Below are 27065 nucleotides of genomic sequence, written 5' to 3'. Positions count from 1 at the left end.
TAACCACTTAGATATAATTTTATTAGCAAAAAATGATGATATTGATAATAAAAAATGAAAGGAAAAAGGAGAATGCACCTCAAACCAGAATACCATAACATATTTTGTGGAAGCTGCATTTTATTTGAAAATCCACCCATTTGCTAACATACATTTTAATATTGTAAACAAAAATAGAATCTGCAGAGACAATGCAACAAGTATGCTTAACTCATGTACAGAATTGCTTTCCTACAGTGAACTGTCCTTCTTAAGGCCCTCTCCACCCAAGCGTTAGGATATTTACAGAAAGCACTGATCAACAGTGCAGTTTAAGTCTTCATTAACTAAACTCTTGGCTAGACACTGAATTGAAAGATACTATCTCCCCTTATTTAAAAGGTACATGATCATAACATGGCACACGCCAAATAAAAAGTTCAAGGATTTTTGTCCCCTCCCTTTCCCCCATAACATCTCCTAAAGTTTACTGAAAAGAAGGAAAGTCTTGAAGTGAAAGCAATTCCTCACATTCATTTTGGAAAGGCCCTACTTACTGTCCAATGGAAAAGAATGACATGCCAAGCACGAAGCAGTGTAGATCCTTCCCAATGCACTAATGCTGAATTTTAAATGTAGTGCTTTTCCTAGTCAGTGAACTGTTCCCTTGCAAAATCCTAGGCACAGAATTGACTATAAGGATTAATGCATTTATAATGCTTCCCTAAATCCCATAGAGACTGAGAATTCTTAAGAGATTCAGACCCATGGTTTTACCTTAAAATATTTAGTGCTCTGTATGTCAGCTGAAAAGCATTCTGAATCAGATTCATTCTTGTGGACAAAAATCAAACATACTGTGAACGTCCATACTCATTTTCTTAAGGAGGTTTGATATAATATTAATGTTATGTAAAATTGATAATCATAAATAAATACAAATACTTAAAGGAATGTCTACTGCAAACTGAATATATTTTTTTTAAAAAAGCTAACTTCAATTATTTGTTGAAGGACTGGAGGAAAGAAATATAATGCATAATTAAAAATTATGATTTTGATTCCCACTGAGTCCTGTTGAATTATGATAAAGGACACAACTCTTCTCCAGGCAGCTTTTCCAAACACACACTCCACACTTTCCAAGTACGGGCTTTTCTTGGTTGGTTATTGATTATGGGTATTAATAGGAGTTGAAAGAACTGAAGTGTTAGTCACCAGAAAGACAGATCTTAGTCTTAAATCATGGCAATTCTTGGCTTTATAAACGGTATTGACAAGGCTCTCCTTGAAACTAGTCCCATCCCTGCTGTGGGCCTTCGTGGGTTACTGGAGCGCTCTAATGGAGGAAGAGTTTCAGAGACAGCAGTTTGATTTTGCTGGAAGTAAGGAGTCGCCACCTGCGAACTTGTGTTCGTGGAATAATTCCATTCTCCTCCATGTAGTTACATAAACTGTATCTGGAAAAAAAAAGCCATGGTCTAAGTTAATTCATTATATTACAGGAAAAATCACAGATAAAAACTCTTTCTGCCTTCACCATTCAACCAGTCCACAAATGTTCTTAACATGCTCACAGACCTGAGGGCACAGAAAGTCTCAGCACGCTGTGTGCCGGCACTCAGTCCATGAGCCTCACTGTAGGACTCCTAATTAACTATTTAAAAGCAGGAAGGAGTGGAGGCGAGGGGAGAAGACCAATGAACTATTTTTCCTTAAGTTAAAAATATTTATCCATAAGCACAAATGCCCCATGTAACTCATTTGGGAAGGCAAAATATAAAATACTTTTAAAAATACATATAATTAGAGAATAAAATAAAAGGCAGTGTTGTTTGTACTGATTCAATTATTTACTAACATAATTAAGACCCTGAAGCATCTGTAAAGGAAGACATTTCAGTCAGGAGTCACTGTTCACCCATTCCTCTTCAACTGCCTATGCACAGCTAAAACTGAGGTAGATGTGTGAGCCAAATAAAACCACGAACTGCCAAAGATCTAGACAGGAAATGTAATCTGGGGCTAGAGCATCAAGAAGAACAATTAAACTGTCTTCTAGAAGATATAGGTGGTGTGGATCATATACACAGATCCTTGTATTCAAAACTTAAGTATTCGTTTGCCCTTAAATGAAAAACAAGCTATTGCTGGGAGGCAGAGGCAGATGATCTCTGTTGAGTTTGATGCCAGCATGGTCTACAGAGTTCCAGGACAGTCAGCATTACACAGAGAGACTGTCTCAAAAAACCAAAACCAAAAACCCAAACCAAACCCAAGGGGAAAACAAAAAACCCACGAAACTGTATTTTTAGGTTACTATCAAGGAACACATAAAGTGCAACTCTGTAATGAAATTATAAAAATGTATTTTTATCATTAGCCATAGCTGCTAGACTGAAACTAAAGCTACTCCTAACCAAGACTTAATGCACTGTGTACAACTGGGGCATTCTCTACAATTCTCTTAGGACGGACTCAAACACATCTGTAAGGATGATATTTGATTCCACCCATCAACTGTGAATAGTGGATGCTTCTGTGTTAAGATGTCCCTTGACCTCACACATCCAATATGTCAAGCGATGTTCCAAAGGCAGTTTCTTTTGTCCTATCTCAAACTAGTTTTATTCTTCACTTAAAGAACAGAAGAGGAGGAGACAGTTGAGGCACAGAGGGAATGCAGGCTCCTTTAAATAAACAAAGAAGAAGAAGGGTGCACGGTGTTCAGTGTTGGCAATCTTTGTATCCACGCCCCCATCGCCCCCACACGCAGCAATACCTAAGTGACTTATAAGAAGTCCTCCAGAGAAAGCTCTGCAAAGGGGTCCTTTCCTGCAGCTCTGTGAGGACTGTGCCTGGAGGGGCTGGATGCTGCCGACAGCTGGGGGAAAGAAGACAGAGACAGGGGAGAAAAAGATCTCAGAACGACAGAACATGAGAGTAGAAAGTGTAATGAAGAAAGAGGTGGCTTTTGCTTTGTCACCTTTAATAAGTTAAAGGCAGCCTTTGTAGAAAATGGGATTATTTAAAATGCTATTGCATGTCAAGTTAAAAGATATCCAATGGCATGTTTTCCAGAAAACAAATGTGCGCCCCTGAAACATAAAATGAAAATCTTTATCCATAAAAGCTGGTATCAGTCAAGACTTCTAGTGTAGGGGGAGAAAGGGAGTGGGGAGTATAGGAGACAGGATGCATAATTGTGTTTAAAAAATAGCCTTCCTATGTCCAGACATATGTCCACAGTGGCCCAAACTGACCTCAGTTCAGATTCCATGTTTCCAAATGCAATGATCATTTCCTGCCTTCTTCCCACAGGTGTCTCTGTTCTTACACAGGCTTACCTCCTGCTTTTCTATCTGGACACCCTGAAGTTGATGTACACCCTGAAGGAACTAAGCCCAGAAGCTCTGAATAAAGGGTCAGGAAGGTCTCTGCTTGTTTCCAGTCCAACTTCATTTGATTTTCTGAAGGTGCCCCATCTTTTAATCTGAAGATAAAGTTTACCCCCAAAGAAAAGACAATTTTTCTGAGTAATTAAGAGGTTAGTGTGTGTGTGTGTGCCACCTGTGTGTGCACTCCCAAGAGTTTTACCAAGCTTATTTGTGAGTATTTTAAACCCAACAAAACTATTTTTAGTTTGGAAGAAACTTCTGTTTCTCCCTTGCTGCAGGATCATAGAGCCTGCAAGCACAGGACCATTACGAGAAGAACTGGCTTTAGGAGAATTAAGAATTAAAATTGATTAAGTAAAACAACTTCCATTCATATTTCCAACACTTAAATTATATAAAGAATCGTAAATCACAAAAAACTCTTTGCGGGTTTAAAAATTATTTCATCTCTTTTTAAGTTTTGCTTTTATGTTGCTTTTTTGCTTTTGTCTTAAGGAAAAGCACCATAAAGAATGATTGGCCAATGAGTTTTAGCAAATACTACCTCACCAGTACAAGCATTGCCATTTAGGGCACTATAACCAGCTTACAAATTTGAAAATCATCTTTTGTTATTTTGGTCATATACTACTTTAGAAACACACATTCAAAGAGAGAGAAGAGACGGCAGGAAGGACAATGGACTTGCACATGCTGCCACAGATGGGAGGATTGGGCAACAGCTTTGTCCTGACTAGGGCTCTCAATATCCACCACTCCAACCGCAAAGTAAAGTGAATCCTAACTAGAAAGATGCCCCAACCTCCTCCCTGAAGTCCCCATGAATGGATGCCTATCCAGAAGAAAATGATTTCAAATATTCATTAATCACTGGGATGAAAAGGCAAACATTCACACATCCACTCTTAACTTCACCTGCAGATCTTTCTTTTCATTTCAAGGTAAAAACAAATCTACTCCACTGTACACTGAATCTAAATGCTAACTCTATGAGAGTCCCACACTAAAATGTCTCTTTACAACAGGTTTTCATGAAGGCAGCAGTTTGAAGACCTGATAGCACCAGGAGAAAATGTCCCTGAAGAATGCAAAAGAGACACTACCATTTTCTCAACATAAGTATGTTAAGCAGGAGTCAGTTTTACAGACAATGTTGAAAGGGTTCAATTTATCTTGGGGAAAAACACCTTCCAGGCTTTAAAAGTGTAAGACATACACTGGTAAGTGTTGTATATACTTAGTAAAATCAAATATTTGAGGCCACCAATGATTCAGTGCTAAGTTTCTTAGCACACTCCCCAGGAAGCAGGCTAACCCACATCCTAGAGTGGTCTGGCTGCGACATTACTCTAGGGCCTTGGACATCCAAGTGGCTACAAGCACCTACTCCTACCTTTTCCCATCACTAAAGAAAGCACAGATAAAGCCTTCACTGGTGGGAAAGTAGTCAGACACAGGGGGATAAGGAAGGACAAGAACAGGATATGCTGCCCGCATTACTGCTCAGGGAAAGCAGAAAGAAGAAAAGGGATGGCGGAGCAAGGACACTCAAGGGGGTTAAGACGCAGCAGGACTTTAAGTCTGAAGAAGTCGCCCGTGATAGAGTACTGACTTTCTTTTATTTATCATTCTTTGAGTAAATTTAATGTAGTTTAAAGGTGCCAAGGAACACACCAGAAAAGTACAGTTAATATACTGGAGGAAAGGAATTTTTAAAAACTCAACTTGTCAGAATTCACCGCAAAATCAAATTTACAAGCTGGCATAAAATAATACCACTATGGAAATGTATAACAAACAAAATTACAACAGAAAATGCCCTGGTCCACTTTTCCAAATAGCATTCCCTATCCTAGAGTCCCAGTGCTGAAGTTAGTACGGCCTCAAGTCAGTTCATGTCCAGGTGAATCTATTTCATAACTAAAGACATCTTACTGCTCCAACACAGGCATACTTAAGTCCTCTTTTCGTTTATAAAAAATTGAAATATTGCAAAGAGCAGCATATAAAGTAAAGATACTAAGATTTCCAAGTACATGATGATGATGATGACAGCTGAGATCCCTCTACCGCTCTAACTAATCTTGAAAAATACATGAGTGGTGAGATGGTTCAGTAGGTAAAAACCATTGCTGCCAGTCTGAAACCCATGTTTGTCCCCAGAATCCATGTAAAGGTGGAGAGAGAGTCAACACCACAGGCTGTCTGTCCACAAGGTTATCCTCTGACCTCCATATACCTGGCACCAGCACACACTCCATTCCTATGCACAAATACATATAATACATTTTAAGAAAAATATAAGCCAAAATGAAAAAACAATCTTAACAACTTGCTTTTGCAAACACTTGCTTCTAAGTGGAGCTTTCTGGCTTTCTTTCCTTTCTTGGTTATAGAATGTGTAGTAGAGAAAGAGTAATGAAATCATAAATTAACAAAAGACAAGGAAACACTTTAAAATGTATTTCAAAACATACTTTAAATATATACTTCAAGAAGCTGACAAGTTAAACTGTTAAAATAAAAATGGCTGCTTCATCATGCTAATTTACTACCAAAGAAAAAAACTGCAGGTTAGAACAAGAATGTAACAGCAAGCTTGGATAGCCGGCTCCTAACAGACTTCTAAGAGGCTTGGGGGCTGAGGGGCTGGGCTGTAAACTCAGCTACTCAGAGTCACACAAGGATCCTAATGTCCAGGTCAGTCTGGGGCACAACAGTGACAGAAAGAGCCTGGATTCAACCCCCAGCACCACAGGAAGTTCATAAGAACAAAATTTCTAAGAGATTAACAACTTCGTACCTAAAGTTCTGAGGGAAAATCTGGGCTCAGTGCCACTGACCTGTAATCAAGGGTAGAGGCAGGAAGATCAGAAGTTCAAAGACAAAACGTGGGTACAAAATGAACTCTAGGCCAGGGCAGGCTACTGTGAGACACCCCTTCTCGGAAAAAAAATAAAAAAAGCAAAAGCAGATAGATATAACTAAGAAAACAACTTCCTCACATCTTTACATTTAGATTCTCCAGTCACAAAGACTGCATAGCAAGGGTCAATGCGATAGACCCACTCTGACTTTGCTAGAAAAACAAAGACAAGAACTCAAGAGAAAATTGGGTGTAGTTTCTTGGCTTCAAATGACTCACCAGGGATTTATAGAAAGATTAACTGAACTGAATTCTGGCTCATTCATAAAATGGGGTTCGGAATACCTAACCCCAATACCTTGCACAGATGTTTATGGTTATCATAAAGGTGTATACTGCCTGACATACACCAGTAATTAAAACATTGCTAGTACCTACATCAATCATTCACCTGCGCTGATGCAAGGCTCCCATCAAGAGCCCTGCATTTGTGTAGCTCTGGGCACTCTGCTAGGTCTGCAGCACTTCCTCTCGCTCAGAGAAGCTCATGCTATGACTCTTCATTCACTCACCTTTAGCTTCCTCGGTGAGGGCAACATTATTTTAGCTCTCTTGTTTAGTGATCAGCAGTGACTTACATATTATGACCATTCTAAAATGTATTAAAATGTTGTCAATAAAAACACTCTGTATAAAATGACCTCCAAATTCAGATAAAAAGAAATTAGAACTCTAATTTTAAAATTCACCAACTTAAAAATTTTTATTTTAACATCTAATATGTTTACTAATGTAGAAATATATTAATCCAACCTATAGAATTATGAAGGGTATGTGCTTGTTACTGTTTGGATATATGACACCTCTCTTATATATCACACACACACCAAACAAATACAGGAAACAAACAAACAAAAAACCCATGCGAATGTGAAGGGCAGAGACCATTAACATACCTAAGTCAAACCCATTCCTATAATAATGAACCCACTGTCCTATAACATCATTTGTCTAGTTCATAAAGTTGCAGCCTTCAAAACCTCTTAAAGAGTCCCACATTCTGATAATAACTACATTCATTTCCTCTGCCTCCTCATCCCTTCCTTCCTTTCATAGTGCCAGAGATAAAACCCAGGCAGAGCTTGTGAGTGCTAGGGAAGTGTCCCACTGAGCTGTGCCCTTATATAATATGGCAATGGGTTCATTACTGTTCATTATTGTAGAAATGGGTATGCCTTACGCTGTGCTGTGTGTTCAGTCTCTACCCCTCCACTATGTTGCCAAAAAGCTCTAGCTATAGCTGGCACCTTGACAACGCAAATGGATTTCCATTCGCTTTATGTACATTATTCAACCTGTGTGTTCTGCTCAGTAACACTAATTAAACACATTCCCTTACAGTCGATATCATAAGACTATTTAGAGACAACAGTACTACTCCAGGATTCCAGAGATATCTTGAAGCTTAGTCTCAGTAACAGTGAACTGTCTCAGGGTATTCAGAGCACAGCAGGTCACTAACGGCATATCCAAATCCATTTGCGCGAGAGTATAAATACACAGTGTTGCACGCCATCAGTTTTCTACTAAAGATAACCCCAACTTCTTGGCTGTCTCAATGAGCAACAAGTGGCAGGGACAGGTTTTCCTCTAGAGGAAGCCATTTGAGGACAGCTTCGTTTCAGACTTCAGTCTCTGGAACAGACAGTAATAAAGTGCTGCTGTCCTGAGCCGTGACGCCCGCCATACTTCATTACAGCTGCCCTTAGAAGCTAACAAACTAATGCACATCTTGCAGGCTCCAAGGCTGCTGCTTTTTCAGTTCTTAAATTTAAATTCCTATTTATGTCATTTCAAATCTATCAAGATATTTAACTTACAGGAAGAACTTTAAATGAAAATACTGGAGCTGGAAGTGGTTCAATGGTTAAAAGCACTGGTTGCTCTTCCAGAGGACCCAGGTTAGAGTCCCAGTACCTGTATGGCAGCTCACGGCTGTGTGTAACTCTAGTTACAGGGGATCTGACGTCTCTGAGCACCAGGTAAGAATATGGTGCATAGACATGCAGGCAAAACACCCATACACAAAGATAGTAAGTTTTAAATGAGAATACAGACTTTTTAAAGGGACTTTCCTAGCGCACATTTGGAAACCAATATATTTGCATGCTTTCTATATAGATAGTGCTATTGAAATTCATTATGATGACATTGTAAAACTTTGGACACCAAAGGCTGGCTATAAAACAAGAAACTAGGCCTTACTCTGTTTGCACTTGTCTCACTAACCACAGAAGTCAGAGATGGGACTCCTAATATTTTATATGACTAACTGGTATATAATGGGGGCTCTACAGAAGCAACTTTTCATTTATGGTACTAAATCTAATTTCCAAAACAATTTCTCTCATGGTCCTGCATAACAGTAAAAAGACAAAGATGAATGAACACAAAGTACTACTGGAAGTCCATATGGCTTTCTTCACAAAGACACAGCTGACCAAATCAGCTGAGAACTGTCGCTACCAAGATCCAAGATTAGTACATCAAGACACAAGTGAATGAATGAAAGAATGATGTTGATGTGCAACACCTAAAAGCAAAGTGTTATTGCTTCCTTTCAGACACTTAACTGATGTCAGACTTGTGTAGTAGACCATTTACTGCAAACGACAAAAACTCATAAGCCATTTTACTCCTTTTTTTAGTCATATCTCCCCTTAGGCAAAACTAGCAGTACTTGAAAAAGCAGCCTAATTAACAAAAGAACCAATAAAACTTTAATAATATTCTTGTTTTTAAAAGTTAAGCGCCCTTTCAATTTCGTGCTTAAACTAAGGTTGAGCCAACACAAGTTCCTCATAAAGAAGTGCTGAGAGCAAGCACAACAATCTTTGCTACTAAGGAAAAGTTTCAACAACCTCTAAAACCATTATCATGTAAATACTCACTAAAGAGCTATTTCCTACCACAGCAACTACCAGCTACTAGGGTAACTGTCTTCCTGCTTAAGTGACATAATACCTACACAGCAAAAAATTTACAAACTACTAGTCAGCTGTGAGCATTCTAATTTATATAAAACATCAGTAAAATGTATTTCAAGTACAAAAAGATATAATTAAAAGATTTAGGAACAAAGAAAGAGAAAAAAAATAAAACCTATGAGGATTCAGCATTTTCCACATAAACACAGGAAAAATGCAAATGTTAGACACAAAACAAAGATTGCCACACACCTCTTGAATGCAGTGGTGATAACCTCTAAAAGGTACGGAACGATGAACATGAACCTAAGGAAGGGAGTGTAACTTGGCTGGGATGTAGCTCAGTAGCAGAGCTTATGTTCGGCATATGTGAGGACATGGATCAGTGATTTTAATACCTAAAAGGGATTAAATATGAAATGGTCTCCTATCCATCACTGTCTATCCAATAGACTCGACACATCTGTTGGTCCTAATAAGTCTACTAATAAGTATGTGCATTAGAAAAGGAATACAAGCTAACTATCAAATACTCTGCTTTCAATAAGCTTCAAAATTACAGTTTATCAACCTTCTGACACTGGAAGCCATTTAGGAAATCAAGGACTACATTAACAATTCTATGCAATGAGCAGAGTCACACATAAGGATATGCTACCCTTCTCTTCATAAGGTACTTATCCAGACTGCTCTAATGTGTCTCGGCAACCCCCCCCCCGAAAAGATAAAATTAAGAAGACACTTAGAGTAATTGTCAGGAACAGGGAGGGCATTTACAAATGCTTCTAAGTCTCTCCTTTAAAGAGCCTAACTTAGCACAGCCTTGCCAGGGATTCTTCCCTAGTTTTTTGGTTTGCTTTAGTGACAAAAAGTTACTTAGTGGAAAAAAATCATAACAGACAATTTTTCTGTAGGCTTTCTAAGAGTCTGCAAACATCCCAAGAGCAACACATACAGCAAATCCCAAGCCATGAACGATAGGCTGATATTCTGTGGCAATGGGTTTGAGGGTTTAAATGTTAAGAATCACAAAGAAACAAGCTTCCTCAGCTTTGGAACTAACACAAGCATGAAGTTATAAGAAGTTCTCACCTACAATACTTGTAATATACTCACCACTTTCCTACAGTTAATCAATATTCTAAAAAGTTCTTGCATCAGGCAGCTATAAAGCAAGTAATATCCATGACAAAAGGGAAAGTTTGATTAGTGTTACAGAGCCCTTCCAAATCAGCACACACAACAGTTATGCGCATCATTAATACCTGTGCTCCTGATACAGGGCCAAAGGGATTTGGTGGTCTCATGACAGGCTGGCTGTATATTAAGGTTGGTTGTGTCATTACAGGCACACTTCCCATCTGAGGAGGCTGAAAAAAATAGGATAATATTAAGTTAAGAAATGCTAGGTCACATATTCATTACTGTGGAGGAAGTAAACAAGAAGACTAGCAGGAATAAAAGATGAACGGTACCTCTCTGTTCTGACTGCATGCAACGAAGACTGGTATCTACAAATTTCTGAGCACTACTTTCATACAGCCTTAAAATATAGAAAATAAAGCCTAACCTTTCTTATCCAATGGATTTGCCAAACTTAAGCTTTATTGTAGTATAACAAAAAAATATTCTGACAGAAAAGACGAAACGAGGAGGAAGAGGAAGGGAGGAGATGGTAGAGGAAAAAGCTTCAACTATCCAGATTTCTCTAAGTCTATATATAGAGAAAACTGTAGGCTCTATATCTAAATATTAATATACTTCAGAGCATGACAATTGCCTCTGCATATCAAATCAAGTTTTATGCCATATGCAAATGAGTGTAAACTGAGCGTAATAGAATATAGAGTCTAAGGATGGTAAATGGTTCAAAGACTGGTTTTGTACCACAACAATCACTGTCAGAGGAAAATCCTCCTGGCCTATAGCACATTAATGTACCCTATGCAATTCTACTGTATTAAGGTGGTATCATTTCACTAATCATACCAAAATAGCTTAGAGTAAACACTAACATGTAAGTGAGTTTGCAATGAAAAGCAACGTGCACAGCAAAGCTACAAGGGTGAAAATAAGTGGTCAATACTGGATACACTAATCAACAATACCTATTTTACAACAACTATTCTTAAAACATACTTATGAATCGTTATTAGGTTCTTGATCTAGTAGTATATTCAGGGCACTTAAAAAACAACTAAGGTTGTAATAAACTACTATAAATAAACTAATGTTAGGAATAAATTACTCTATTTCCCAAAACTTTTATTTAAAAAGATACTTACAATTCCATATCCTATCATGCCTGTTGGTGTAGTAGCAGGATAGGCCATTACAGGGGGTGCCTGATACGGCAAAAGAGAAAGTAAACAAGGAAATGTTAATTCCTGGATGTCACAAGTTTAAAGGATTGTCAGATTTCTATTTAAAACAAATTGCTAAGACAGCTATGATTATGTAACACTTGTGATTACTGGAAATTGTCAATTAATACTCAATGAGAAATAAAATCTCAAAAGTAGCAGAAAAGCGGAACTGTTAGACAAAAAAACCCACTTAAACTTAGACTCAACAGTAGTCTAAGCTCACAGCATCCTTTACAGCTTTCAAAGACCTTTCCACAGAGCACTTGTCTGCTCTGAGACCCTGAATTCTATCCCCAGCTGCATCAAGATAAGCAAACAAATGAAAAAGTCTCCAGGTATTTAAAAATATGTAGAATTTCAAGTCTATCATTCTTATAAAAATTGAGTTCCAGAACAGCTAGGGCTACATACCCTGTTTCAAAAAATAAAATAAACAAACAGTAACAATAAAATATTTATCAAAAAAAGATGATATAGACGGGTTTTTGGTGTATTTCTTTAGTACTAGAAGGAAAAAAAAATCATAAAGATTCCACATCAATTAGTATCATGAGGTTCAAAAAATTAGTTTCCAAGGATCTTGTTCATGGTTGTCAAAACCATAGGAAGATCTCAAAGTGCCTCTGAGTGACTCTCCCTATTATCACAACATTCATGTAAGCAGCTGTATGCTAGCTTCCTAATTTGTCCTAAAACTTTCAATTACATAAAAGGAACAATCAACTTCTAAGTACGTATTAAATGAGGTCTTCTTGTTCTACTTTAACTGATGATTTGTAAACATACAATCTAGAAACAAATTGTTTTTGATATGGCTGCTGTCTTAACAATATTCCCTGCATACCACTCTCATAAAACTAAAACTGAGCACAGGTGAAAGACCAATAACACGGTTAAAACATGAAATTATACAGCAATTTGAACATATGCATGAAGTTAAATGAAGCATAACTTTAAAAAATAACACTAACAAGTGAAGTTTAGTATTTAGGTGAGCATGTAGGGCATATTGGTCTCTCCGCACTTCAAAACCAAGATATATAAGAGCAGTAAGACAAACTGCCAAGTACAGCAGAAGCCTGTAAGATTACATGCAATTGTTATTTCAAACATTACACAATCAACATTTCCCTTCATTCAAAAGTCATCAAGTGCACGGTGGCAGCACAGATACACACAGACACCCAGCCATCTGGCAGCAAATGGCAGAATATTAAGCAAGAAAGAAAAATTGGCATTTCCCATGCCACCATCAGAATCAATTCTGCAACACACCCATGAAAATCAGTAGATGCTAGGAAGAATTTCTGGCACACTGAAAATCTGATGTGAAAACAAGGACTAGCTGGAAGGTTATGAGAGTCTGCTGCAGCGGTGGTTAATAGCATGCCAATTTATTGCCAAAAAAAAAAAAAAAAAAAGGAAGAAGAAGAAGAAGGGCTAGGTTTTGGTCACTTACGTATTGTGGAAAATGCATGCCATTCTGCTTTTCCCCAGGGAGAACAATTACATAATGCAATAACACTGGATTAGAGCAAGTACTTACACAACAAAATACACAGAGAGCATTTAGTTTACATGTACATTCACTACCTACAATTCCGGGTAGCTATATATCTAAAAAGAACATCTATTATCAAACACTATCAAGGTTGACAAGGAAAACACGTTTAGCTACCTCCCTATTTAGACACATGGTTTAGTACTTACAAATGTTATTAAAACATAAAATACATCATTGATACCTGAACAAAAAATTCAAGTGCATCCTCAAATAGGATGACGTCATTAATCTACCACCAGGGTGGGGGTCACCAATGAAAACAGTTTGGGGTATAACAAATATTTTAACAAAATCAGTGGATTTGCTTGAAGTATTAAAAATTAAAAACCTTGACAGTGTTTAAAGAATTAATTAAAAAGTTAGAAATGTAAAGAAACACCATAAGCAGCAGTTCACTCTTAGTGAATCACATCACAGGCCTCACATGTTAGCCACCAAAAAAAAAAAAAAAAAACCAAAAAACAAAAAAATACACACAAGTATCTTAAGAGATGACACACACTACAATATACAACACCCTGTTATATTGTCAACTTACATACAAACAGTAGAGGGTTAGGTGTTTATTTATTATATTCTATGAATCAAAATTGGGTAAATGCTATCCTAAGCTTTCAGTATTTCATAGAGATTAATCCTGACAACATTAAATAAGCAGACAGCACTGTGCTTTGATATTAGTTTTGTACTCACAGCATTACACATACCCATCTGCAGCCATGAAGCCTCTAAACTAACACTCCTACCAGTTCTAGTCACTGAGGCATGTTATAATGGAGAACGCTGGATTCACAATCAAGTATCAATTTAAATCAGCTTTTCAAGTACTTTCCATTTGGGGATTTTAAAAAGCACAGACAACATTGTACTTCCAAGTGATATATGTACTCCAACTCTCTCTCTCGAGAACACTACACTCTTAGGATACACTTACTCTAAGTCATGCTCATATGCTTGTGTTTGTATGTAAAACTTAGACTATGAAGCAGACATGGTGTTAGACCCCTGTAACTCCAGCACTTGGAAAGCCGTGGAGAAGAATGGAGCATATGAAGCTGATATGAACACTTAGTAAATTCAGAGACAGTTTGGGTTTCATAACAAAACTTTTCACATTCGTTAAATAAAACGAATTAATATAAAATGAATATTTTCATTTTATAAAGTCTAAAGCTATTAACGATTTAACCTAGCCTACAATTTTAACACATAAGCAATCCAAGGTAAACAAGATAATGCCCTACAGGGGACTTAATGACAAGAAAGTTGCTATATTAAGCACAATGATTCTAACAGCAATTAGGGAGGCTATAAGATACAGTACCTAAGTAATCAAAACCCTGCCTTCATTCTACTCAAAGAAAAACCATACTTCAAATGTTTCAACAGAAAGGGTGTGAATTTCTCTGGCAAAGGGAGAGGAGACGTGGTAGATTAAGATAAAACAGGCCAAAGACAGGAAAATAGTCACAAGCTATTCTGGGCCTACTATGTCTTATAGTAATTAAAAACATCAACAGAACCTTTTTCATACTAGGTGCTACCTAGTATAACAGCAAACACTGTTTTCTGTTAGAGAACTTCCCCAAGTTCAATATTCACAGCACTTCTGAAGTTATTCATGCACATGTACAGAGGCATAAAATACTGAATTACACCACCGTTCATTCCCTATTAAGACGGAATGAACTAGATGTTCTGCTTTCCAAGTGTTGGGATGATAGGTCATATACTAGTATGTCTGGCTTAGAATGAGGCTTTATAGGATGTGAAATTGGTTCAGTGTTCACTAATTCATTGATCAGGGTAAATTCAATCAAATATTAAATGGCTACAAATAATGAGAATCAACTCCATAAACTATATAAAACTAACAAAACCCAAGAAAACAATCTGTTTACCCACTATGAGGTTCAAAGGATGTAAAGACTTTAGACCCTAGACAATAAATAATAAATTTAGAGTGACAAGACAGTGTATCCTGCCTGAAGCTTTGAGGGCACATGCTAAGAATGAATCCCATTACTTAAGAACTTTTTACTGCTGCTGTATGTTTTAGGAACTGTGCACATACTCTAGTCTATAACGTGTGAGAAAATAATAGCTCCTATCACAATCACACATTACTTATTAAAACAATGTCTAGCCTGGAACAATCTTTAAATACATGTTAGGTATTAAAATGTGCCCGACAGATAGTCAATCAGCTTTAAAGAAAAAAAAAAAGAAGTACTTAGTAAACGCAGTAATAATCTTTCCATTTATGTCTATCACGTTAATTTTTGTTACACACTGTAGTTAAGATATCCATGTATTAGCATCAGAAGCTTCCCCAACTCACCATTGTTGCAGCATTCCAAGCAGTTGTTGGTGCAACCTTTGGTTGCCAGTTAGATCCTCCTGTCAACTTCTTTTCACCTGGTTGACTCCAACTTACATCACTTTAAATAAACATAAATACACGTTTCTATATGGACACACTGAACATTAAAAGCACCAAACTGACATCTCTATACACACTTCTGAAGTGAAAAGAACATCAGCTTCTACGTGGTATTTAAATAATACGAACAAGACACTCACTTCTTAGTGGTTCCATTTCCAATGCCAAGATCTAGGAAAAGAGAAAAGGATTTAAGAACTAGAATCACTTTACTAAACAAGCTCAAGTGTGACTGAAGGATCGAAGGACTACTTACTGCCCACAAGGTTGGCTAAAGATGAGTCCAAGTCATCAGACACTAACTTGTTTGGTGGAAGTTTGGCAATAGGAAGACTCTGGTTCTGAGAGGCCACTGTTGGTTTGAGGAGTCCACCTAGTTCATCAAAGCCTTAAAGTTACAAACAGACGAAATGGACGCATAAGGAACTTCATGAGCTGCAGCTGTCTAAGGACTTCTCACCCCGTTTTGCTGGTTTACTCACGGCAAGTTTCCCCAGAACATGGGAAATGCCCTCACGTGGAAAGAGGAGAAATCTGCCATCTTCAAGCGAACTTTAACAGAAATAATTAGTGTAATCTAATGACAAAATTATATCGAGGTTAAAGGGAATGATTTTTAAAAAGTTATAAAAGGGAGGGAGAGAGAATGTAAATCTCTCCCTATCCCAGCAAAAATTTTCTGAACACTCAAACCTAAAGTCCCTTTTATGTTGAGAAAGAACATTTTTAAATGTCTTTTATACTGGAGCTGGAGAAATGGCTGAAGAATTAGTACCCATATCAGGTAGCTCGCAAGCACCTGTAATTTGACCCAGGAGATCCAATGTCTCTAGCCTCTACAGGGACCTGTACTCAAGTGCATACATCTGCCCCCTCCACATGTGCAATTATAAAATTAATCTTTTAACTTCAAAAAATTAAGAAAAAAATAAGACAGGTCCTCACTTGTGCAGCTCTGACGGGGCCAGAACTTCTATGTAGATAAGATCAGGCTGACAGTAAACTTACAGAGATCCAATCTCTGCCTTCCAAGTGGAAGGATTAAAGGCAAATGCCACCATGCCCAGCTACAACAAACCATTTTACAAAAGGTTTTTTTTTAAATTGTGCATGTGTGCATGTGTGCGCGCGCACATGAGTCAGAAGAAAACTTATATGAGTTGGTTCTCTCCTTCTACCAAGTGTACCCTGATGATGGAAACTCAGGTTGTAAGGCTTAGAGCAAGTGCCCTTAACACTGGGTTATCTCATAGGCCCAAGAAGGCATATTTTAGAGAACTTTTCACTTCTCATACTTGGGAATATAAAAACCCAAGTCAGGGGCTGGGGAGATGGTTCAGTGATTAAGAACACTGGCTGCTCTTCCAGAGGACCTAGGCTTAGTTCCCAGCACCTACATGGTGGCTCATAACTGCCTGTAACTCCAGTTCTAAAGGACCGAATGCCCTCTTCTGGTCTCTAAGTAAGCCTGCATGCACATGGTGCGTACAGACAAGCAGGCAAAAACCCTACAAATAAATAAAAATTATTAATTTTAAATAATTAATTAAAAGACTCTAAACTGTATCTAAGAAAACTACGTAATTACATAAATTCACCTAAAAACAAAAATAAAACTCTATAAAGGTTCTTCACCAAGGGTTAAAAGGTAAAAAATCCAACAAAGTCAGCCCATGTCAGGACTCAGCAGCATGACTGATCCAGGAATGCTAGAGCCTAAAAACAGGAAGTCACCAAGGATGGTGATTTCCAAAATAAAAAACTATTAGTTTCCAATTCCCTTTTCCTTGACAAGCCAAATTCAAAAGAGAAGAGTCAAATGAACCCCCAAATACAGAATTATAAGCCTAAATTAAATGCACATTATTAAATAATTCCATACGCATAAGCTTGTTTCTTATTTTTATGGATAACTAATTATACATCATACAACTAAAAACACTTCAATATGTTTTAAAGTTAAAATTTAGTTGTTAACCAAAGTCAATGATTATGTCCTTATAGGAATAAAATTAGAACATTTAAGTTTTAAAGGAATGGTATAAACTTCATGATAATCTGAAGCATAAAGCATTGGCCGCACCCTAGAGTCTTACAGTCTCGACGACAAATCAGCCCTGCAGTCACAACCTTTAACACACTCAGCTTTCTTACATATCTGCTATCTAAACATGACAGGGTGAAGACACACTATGTCTTCAGTTTCAGAAACAACCTCACACTGTAATATGGTCATTGTTCATTTCAGCTAAATAAAAATGATAACCGAAAAGTTACAACACTTTACACACAAGAAACTGTTTTCTCTAACTGTGCTGTGGACCCAAAAAATAAAAACTAAAAATAAATAAATAAAAAAATTTAAAAAAAAAAAACCTTTCCCAAACTCTAAAACACTACCAAGAAAAATATTCTTTGAAGTTCCCATCAAGTAAGTGGTTGGGGAAGAAGATCAATTTACTCTAATCTATAAATGTTAAAAGCACTGTTTCCTATGAAGATTATGCATTAATACACTAGCATATTTGGAATCAGCAAAAATAAAACAAAAAAAAAAATCTTTTCCTTACCTCCAGAATCCACCGGAACATTTGTAGATTTATTTCCAAACACAGACTCAAAGTCAACATTAAGGCCAGCTGAAGGGTGTGGCTGTGCAACTGGAGAAGGGCTGAATCCTAAGAAAAAGCAAAATGCAAAATGCTCAGCTTTCTACCAACTATATTAATAGTTAAATACAGTAACCATATATGAATAATGGTAATAGAATGGGGAAAGCAATACATTCCTTAAACAAAATAGCTAATTTTTCAAGAATTTTTTTTTCTCCAATACATCACACTTTTGAGACCAGTACCACACTGTAGTACAAGTGCTGAGATTAGAGGTGTGAGCCACCATACCCAGCTACATCTCCATCTCCATCACCCACTAAAAACTAAGAAGGAGCAACATACATCAGATTATAAATTTACTTCAGTCCAGAAGGGAAACATTTGCTTGTCTTTTATATTAATTTTGTATCTGATAATATTTTTTCCAAGACAGAGTTTCTCTGTAGCTTTGGACCTTGTCCTGGAACTCTATAGATCAGGCTGGCCTTGAGCTCACAGAGATCTGCCTGTCTCTGCCCCCTGAGTGTTGGGATTAAAAGTGTGCTCCACCAATGTTCAGCCTGATGATTTCTTAAAACCTAAATTCATCTAGAACACAAAGGTCCTACTCTCTCTCTGCCTATGAACTTCTGTGTCCTGTATCTCTCTCACCTACTTTTTTTCCTACTTTATCTCAACAGTTACACTTTAAAAAATTATTATTACATGTATTTATTAGTGTCTGCCTGTGTAAATATATGCAAGTGGGCATGCATTGTCACAGTGTATGTGTGGAAGTCGAGACAACTTCTGAGAGTTAGTTCTTTCCTCCAGCCTGTGAGGCTGGGATACAAATTCAGGTCACCCTGCTTGGAAGAAAGCACCTTTGACACACTGAGCCTATCACTGGCCTAAAAGTTACATGGTTTAAAATAAATCTGCAAACTGGTGGGACTCTAAAAGCTGCAACTTCACAAATGTTTGTGTCCCAACTGTTTTTGAAACATTAAAGAAAATGATATTCTTTCAATTCCCATCCACTCTCTCAATTCAACTTACCACTTTTACTAGGAATGGCAAGTGTGTGAGTCAACAGGCTAACTAGCCTGAAACTAGCCTGAAACTAGCCTGAAATACAAACCCATAAATGAGACACCCTTACTCTTGCTTGTGCTATCATGAAGCAGTGGTACTATGACAGTAGAGCTCCAAGCCTGAGTCTCTGAGCCTGCCCATACTGGGTTCACAGACATAAAGTTTCAATTCTCAGGTTGTTTTTCTAAAGCTAAGTGTGTAAAATTCTAGAGGCTAAAAAGAATTAAAGCCATCTAAAAATATTGGGTCTGTCACATGAATTGAGCTTTGAATCACTAAATATATTTATGTAAATAGTCTAGGAAGGATCACGAAACAAGATTCTTATGCTTTATAGGAGGCTGTAGTCGCTTGATTCTAAGGTCTTTTGCTTCCTAAAGTCTATCAGGTCAGCATGTAAACACACAGAAGCACCCAATTTTAGAAGGTTAGATTATTAATTTAGTGACACTTAAATGTATACAAAGCTTTTACAGTCTATGGGCTTAATGGTTCTTATTACAGCTTAAGAGCAAAACATGTCTGTGCTTGCACATGTGTTCGTGCTACTACCACACTGTAAGACATATAACACTACGTCATGGGCTCTGGGAATAATCTTCGCTAAAGGACGACTAATCTTTTGGTCACATATTATCAACAGTTTACAGCTAGGTCATTACATCTAATTGCCATTTTCTCCTGCTATAATATTCCTGTTTTCTACCCTTTACAGCAATCTAGGGACAACTTTATTATTTCCTGTTATAAGGGAGCCATCTCCTGAAGCCCCTTGAGTAATTTGTGAATGTGTAAAATTATTAGCTACAAGAAAATTAAAAAAGAAAAATGTAATTCAAAACATGTACCTCACTAAAAAAATCCTATATAGACAAAAAAATGCAACATCAAATAATTTATAATAGCAAATAGGGAAGCAACATATTTCTAAGGTAATCATTTTTCTGTATACCATTGTGCATGTATGTACACGTACATACATACAAACATGGTAAAATTTTTCTTTACTATTTCAATAAATACCATTAAATTAATGGCCTGCAACCCCCCCTCCCCCAAACACACACACATAGGTAAAAAACGAAACAACAACAACACCCCTTCAGACACTAACATCCAAGGCCAATCTGGGCCACATTGTGAAACCTACCTCAACAAACAGCAAGTCCAACTAACAGCACTATTTCAAAAGGTACATTTTGAAGGAAAGGGGAGGCAGGGAGTAAAGTGAATGAACAAGCAGTTTGAGACAAACATATTGTCATGCCCACTCTTGCCTTTCATAAGACCCAGTGAAAACTGGCATTGGTCACCACCAATCCACAGACAAACATCTAGGGCAAATTTCAAAAGGACATAATAAGTGAACTGAAAGGCACAAAACAGCAAGCACTGGAGACAGAAAAACATTCCAAACTGGAATTAAAGGCTTGTCCCACCAATGCCTGGCCCAAATATCTTTAAACGCAGACCAGCAACATAGTTCAGTGGATAAATGCATCAAGCTTTACTTCAATTCCCAAGACCCACATGGTAGAAGGAGAAAACCAACTGCAATGAGTTTTCCTCAGACTTCTACATTTGAGGTGTGCTGTACTCGTGCACAGATACACGTCCACACTCATACACACTCATTAGAGGATTAAAGGCAAGGGCCAACCACTCCTGGGTTGTAGGTATACTTTTAACGACAATTTAAATGAAGGGAATCAAGTAGTGTGCATAAACACACATAAGTAGCTGAACTCTCAAAATAAAGTAGTGCACTAGCCAAAAACACATTTGCAGGGCTGGAGGGATAACTGAGTGGTCAAGAGCATTTGCAGCTCTTCCAGAGGACCAGAGTTCCCAGCACCCATACCAAGTGGCTCACTGCTGCTCTAACTCCAGCTCAAGGATATCCAATGACCTCTCCTGGCTTCCAAGGGCACTCATATATACATGACATACAGTTGTACAGACACACAGATACATACATGTGAATTTAAAAAAAAAAGACAGCTGGGCAGTACTGGTGCACTCCTTTAAACCCAACACAAGGGAGGCAGAGGCAAATCTCTGTGAGTTTGGGTCCAGTATGGGCTACAAATCAAGTATTAGGACAAGCTCCAAAGCTACACAGAGAAACCCTGTCTTGAAGAAAAGAAAAAAGGGAGGGGGGGGGAGGGAGAGAGAGAGAGAGAGAGAGAGAGAGAGAGAGATCAACGAAAAAAAAGGAAAACAGATGCTTTATATTACACAAGCTAGTCATATAATAAACTCTCATAAAGATGTTGAAGTCATCAGTATAGATTAGAGCATAATAATCATCTATTTACAAAATCATGATGTGCTTAAAAAAAGACGAGGAGGAACTCATCCTCAAAAGCAACTAAGGGACGGGATATGGCTCAGTAGGAGAGTTTGCTGAGAGTGCCCAAGCTCCTAGGTTTAATCTCCAGTACCATTGAGGAGAGGAGACGGAAAGTGGGTCTATTTATTCCTAACAAGTTTATAAAAATTCAGCCAGGTGTGGTAGGATATGCTTTTAATCCCAGTACTTGGGAGGCAAGTAGATCTCTCTGAGTTCAAGGACAGTCTGGTCTATACATTGAGTTTTCCAGGACAGCCAGGGCTACACAGTGAGGGCCTGTCTTGTACAGGGGGGAAAAAAAAAGAAATCCCTCCTGTACAAATAAATTGATAAAATAAGTAAACGGTAACAGAAGGCTCATAATGTATAAGCGTAGTATTAGGTTCTGCCTGGGTGTCAAAATAAAAATCCTAAAAAGGCACAAGAACAAGGGACTCAAGATGAAAGGGAAAGGAAGGAATGGGGAAAGAGGTATTCAACTTAAAACTTACTAAAACGCAATTTTTCAAAGAACACAAGTAAAAGCCAGTATATCAACTTAATAAAGAACAACAAAAAACCCTTTCAACTCTCTTTACAGCCAATTCTAACGTATCTTTGTATACCTAACTTTACAGATAAAGAAGAGGCCTACACAAAGATTCTAGTTATTTCTCCCCCCACCAAGTTTAGAATATGCCATAAAACAATATTTTCTGTAACTCATGTAAAATTTGACTTTTAATATTGCAATGGCAGGTTAGTTAAGTGCCTGTTCTAATTTATTAGCTAAAATGGAATACATACTTTTCCCTTTTCCCTTTGTCTTTAGATAAGTGATGAAGTGAGAGACTTATGAAGGGTATTAAGAAAATGAACGACTTAAGGCGACATGAACTTATAATATGCAATAGCTTTAATGATAAGAATGACAATGGGAACCCTTCCATTGTACAAAAGTAAAAACATAAGTACACATAAACGTGCAAATTTAGATGTTACTTTTAAATCAACTCTCTGAACTAATAAATAGGATATGACACAAGATACTAGTAGCTGGAGTGTTACACTACAGCTGACAACCAAACAAAGAAAACTCAGAACTAAAGGAATCTGTTTTCTGAAATCTGCATTAAATACAACTAGGAGTATTTCAGGAATTAATTTAAGAATCTTAAAATGTAAAACTCCGACATACATTATCACTCCAGTTATTTTAAAATTTGATGTTTAAATCCAAAGTAATTATTGTAGCACTATAAAAGTAATTAGCACATAAGTAAAAAACTTAGTATTAACATTAATTGGGAAGAAAAGGTTAAATGGTACTTTACCAACAAACATTTCATGAGTAGGTGTCCTAGTAGTAAAAGTGGATACATCTGAAGAAATGGGAAGGTGAACATCACCACTACTTTTTGTGAGGAAAGGGTTTAAGCTTGGAATGGCATCATCAACAGCATCTAGAGTAGCAGAGAAAGGGTCTGTGCGTCCAAGTGGGTTACAGCAAAATGAAGAAAGGAAGCAAATAAATTAGTATTGTGATTAGTTGAAAGATGCAAAGTGAAAAGTAGTAGTTATACTATTATTAATTTTACTCACAAATAAAGTTCATCACTAACATGAAAGAATTGCATTTACCATACAGAAATCCTTAGGGGAAAATTGTCACCATTAACTACTGCAGCAGACCGTACAGTTAGACTTGCTTCTCCCACATTAGAAAGCCAATAGTCATACAGTTAAATATGAGACTAAGCACCAAAATATTCCTGCCCCACTAACCTTGCACCTGCTCTGGCTGAGCGCACTGGTTTTGATGGCACAACTCTGCTTACTCAAATCATTGAAATACATACTTGGTAAAGGTACGACATGAGTAAATTTACAGAAGAAAAAATCTTTAAAAATTAAGGTAAGAAACTGATTCTAATATTTGTAAAACTCCTGTTTAGGTTCAACAGCCAGAAATATTAAAGGGAAAAAAAATTTAAGGAGAGAGAGGGACCTGCTGACAATTAAAGAGATGACTGTCCTGCTGTCGGGGAACAACTCTAAAAGTCTTGAGTGGTTTCCTACAGGGTAACAAATGTTCCTACCATAAAACTAACAGGCTTTTTTTCTCCTTCAATTCTGTATCTAAAGTTACTCTTGAATTACATTTTTCCCGTTCTTATGCCTCATTCAAGTCAGCTGTTCTAGTCAGGAAAGCCCCTTAAGATTGAAAGGGTTAACTAAAGGAGAAAAGAAAAAAAAACATAAAGGATAGCAAACATACAGCATCATACTTTTATTTGTAATAACTAAAATCAAGATGATGATCATACACGTTCAATCACCAGCCTCTTCCAGTTTTATGGCTACATAAATGAACAATAACCTACCAATAGCCAATACTCTAAGGACCAGCTAGCTCACTTACTCTGACAAGCACACTTCCTTTGGTCAATCAATTCAAGGTAAACATTCAATAACCCTAAATGTAATGACTTAAAAACTGGAAAATCACAAGAAAATAACAAATTAATGGGTTTAATTAAAGCACCCCTTTAAAAAAAATTAATTCTTTATTGTAAGTAATGTCCTCGGAAGCAAGTATTCTTTTAGAATATCAATTCACTGTAAGAAACTCACTTCTAAACTCAAACTAATTAACTACTCAAACTCAAGATACGTTAACATCTTCCTCATAAATGCAAAAACAAAAACAAGAAAAATGAAACAGCAGGGAGACAAAGTAAGAAAAAATAATTCAAAATAAACAGATATATAAGAAGTTGGTTTTGGTACTGAAGCCAAATGTACTTCGCAGGGAGGGAATCATGGAGTTGGCCTTGAGAGGAATGCATCATAGTCACGGCTCCTGAGGAACTGTGTCTTTCAGTTCCTGGGAAACCAGGCACGCCCTCAGCATTCAGCCAGCTTTGTTTCTCTGTGTCCCTTCCTTAGAAGTCAGAGAGCATGTATCAGTTTGGCAGATCATTAGTCTTAAGACATACCTTATTTGGCTTGCAATTTTGATATGTGTATAAAAAGTCTGATTGCTTGGAATAAATTTGTCTCAGATTAGATCTTGCTGAGACCCCTCCTGCCCAGCCTGGTTTTCATTCCCAATGACCATATCAGGAGACAGTGGTTTGGTAAATAAGCAAGGGCACTTACAACAATGTTATCTATCCACTCTAGCTCCTCATACAATAAGAACATTTGCGTTTAGAGTTGACTAGTGGAGTTGGAAGTATACTTTGAAAATATTCAATAATGCAGAATTTTAAAGTGCATTTAATTTGCTAAGCAAATAACAAAGAATATGCAAAAAATTTACAACACATTTATAGCAGACCAATCAAACAATAAGTAAATCCAGCTTCTATTCTACTTGACAAATCCTACAATTAATCTAGACAGGGTTAATTAGCAGACAAAAATAATAAGCACAATTATTAAGTATAATAGTGATGTTAAAGCTATTCCAACTTAAACTAGCTCCCAGACTGGCAAATCTCAAAACTTTTTTTCTCTTGTGTGTTTGCAGTGTACTTGTGAGTGCAGATATTTTGCCTCTATGTGGGTATGGGTATAGAGGCCCGAAGCAGATACCTGTAGCCTTTCTCAATCTCTCTCTCTAACCTTATTTACTGAGGCACTCTAGGTCTCTGTCTTGAACAGTAGCAAATACTTGAACCATTAATTGAGTGATCTCCCTAGCACTCTTAAAATTTTGAAAGATTCAACCTAGCATAAAACCTTTGACCTACAGCTTGCCCTGCCTGCAGAGTGTTCTAGGACCAAAGTCTAGCAGAATCCCCATCACAGAACCAAAGACACTTCATCCAGCATCTGATGGGAGCAGATGCTGTCCCACAGCCAAACATTAGACAGAGCTCCAGGAGTACTGCGGAGGAGGAGCAGGAAGGATCAGAGAAACCATAGGGCCCAGTGATACCACAAGAACACATCCCACAGAATCAACTGACTGGGATTCATGGGCGCTCACAGAGGTCAGGGAGCCTGTAGGAGTCTGACCTAGAGCCTCTGCAAATATGTTCTAGCCGAGTATCCTGGTGTTCTCGTGGGATTCCTAACAGTTGGAGTGGGCAGAAGGGGGTGTTGTTAGTTCTTTTCCTCCTATTGGGTTGCCTCATCCAGCCCTGATTTGATAGTGTGTGTCTGGTTTTACAGTAGAATTATGCCATGTTTGGTTGATGTCCCTGGTAGGCCTGCTCTTTTCTGAGGGGAGATCAAGGGAAGGTGGAACTGGGATGGGGGCAGTGGGGAAACTGGGAAAAGGATAGGGAGGGGAAACTGTAGTAGGTATGCAATATTTGAGAGAAGAATAAAAAACAAAAATTTTTTGAAAAATAATTTTGTCCATTACATTTACTTTCTAATCCAGGCTGACTTTAAAGTGCAACTCAGTTTTGGCTAATATATTTGAAGTCCTAGGTTGTAGCCACATTTTTAAAAAAGAAAGAGGAAAGATTCTTCTTGGGCTGGAGAGATGGCTCAGAAGTTAAGAGCACTGGCTGCTCTTCCAGAGGTCCTGAGTTCAATTACCAGCAACCACGTGGTGGCTCACAACCACCTACAATTTGATCTGGTGCTCTCTTCTGGTATGCAGGTAGAACACTGTATACATCATGAAGAAGAAGGGGGGGAGGAGGAGGGGGAGGAGGAGGAGGAAGAAGAGGAAGAAGAGGAAGAAGAAGAAGAAGAAGAAGAAGAAGAAGAAGAAGAAGAAGAAGAAGAAGAAGAAGAAGAAGAAGAAGGGAAGAAGAGAAGAGAAGAAGAAGAAGAAGAAGAAGAAGAAGAAGAAGAAGAAGAAGAAGAAGAAGAAGAAGAAGAAGAAGAAGAAGAAGAAGAAGAAGAAGAAGAAGAAGAAAGGAGGAAGAGGGAGGGAAAAAAGAGGAGGAGGAAGATGATGATGATTTTTTTTTTTACTGTTTTGATGATTTTCTTGGAAGATTTCCTTATTGTAAACTGGCCTCAATTAAAGTTTTTTTTTCATCAAGGATATGAACATTAACAACTGTTTACTGTTGATTCTATTGACTAAATTCCTTTAACTACTTCAGCTACCTCGTCATGAAGAACTCAAAACACTGAAACTATCACCAATTCAGAAGCTAAATGAGGAAGTGGGGATTTAATCCTGTGTGCATTAAAGGGCTCACAGTAAAGACTGCATTCCTTTCCTCAGATGTAAGTTTGGAAAAGTAACTGCAATTTCTACTCCTCCTGTTCTACTATGTTTGATTTGTTTGTTTTGAGATGGAAACTCTTTACGTAGACTAAGCTGGCCTCGAACCACAGAGATTCACCTACTTCTGCCTCTCTAGAGCTAGGATTAAAGGTGTATGCCACCACCACCCACCACTTGATTTATATTTTTAAAGTCTTTGTTACTCATATACAACAAGCTAAATGCTAAAATGTGAGGC

The 27065-nt window shown here is 37.5% G+C and overlaps 1 protein-coding gene across 13 annotated transcripts in view; it reads right to left on the bottom strand.

Moving 5' to 3' along the window:
• Picalm (phosphatidylinositol binding clathrin assembly protein) overlaps nucleotides 1–27065 on the bottom strand; it is an 89551-nt gene continuing 62486 nt past the window's right edge. Inside the window, exons 13-22 of one of the 13 annotated variants that reach the window (XM_087901218.1) lie at nucleotides 22959–23087; nucleotides 18174–18281; nucleotides 15860–15991; nucleotides 15744–15774; nucleotides 15502–15601; nucleotides 13056–13079; nucleotides 11516–11575; nucleotides 10496–10600; nucleotides 2762–2863; nucleotides 1–1439 (exon numbers count right to left, since the gene is read on the bottom strand). In XM_087901218.1, coding sequence (XP_087757344.1) covers nucleotides 2771–2863; nucleotides 10496–10600; nucleotides 11516–11575; nucleotides 13056–13079; nucleotides 15502–15601; nucleotides 15744–15774; nucleotides 15860–15991; nucleotides 18174–18281; nucleotides 22959–23087 — 782 coding nt within the window. In that variant the 3' untranslated portion in view covers nucleotides 1–1439; nucleotides 2762–2770. Of the gene's footprint in view, nucleotides 1440–2761; nucleotides 2864–10495; nucleotides 10601–11515; nucleotides 11576–13055; nucleotides 13080–15501; nucleotides 15602–15743; nucleotides 15775–15859; nucleotides 15992–18173; nucleotides 18282–22958; nucleotides 23109–27065 lie in introns of all 13 variants that reach the window. The other 12 variants (XM_087901216.1, XM_087901217.1, XM_087901220.1 and 9 more) reach the window with 12 other exon arrangements.

Source organism: Myodes glareolus, chromosome 24 (genome assembly GCF_982192425.1).
Source record: "Myodes glareolus chromosome 24, mMyoGla1.1, whole genome shotgun sequence".
NCBI lineage: Eukaryota > Metazoa > Chordata > Mammalia > Rodentia > Cricetidae > Myodes > Myodes glareolus.
This window is presented reverse-complemented; position numbering and strand designations above follow the sequence as displayed.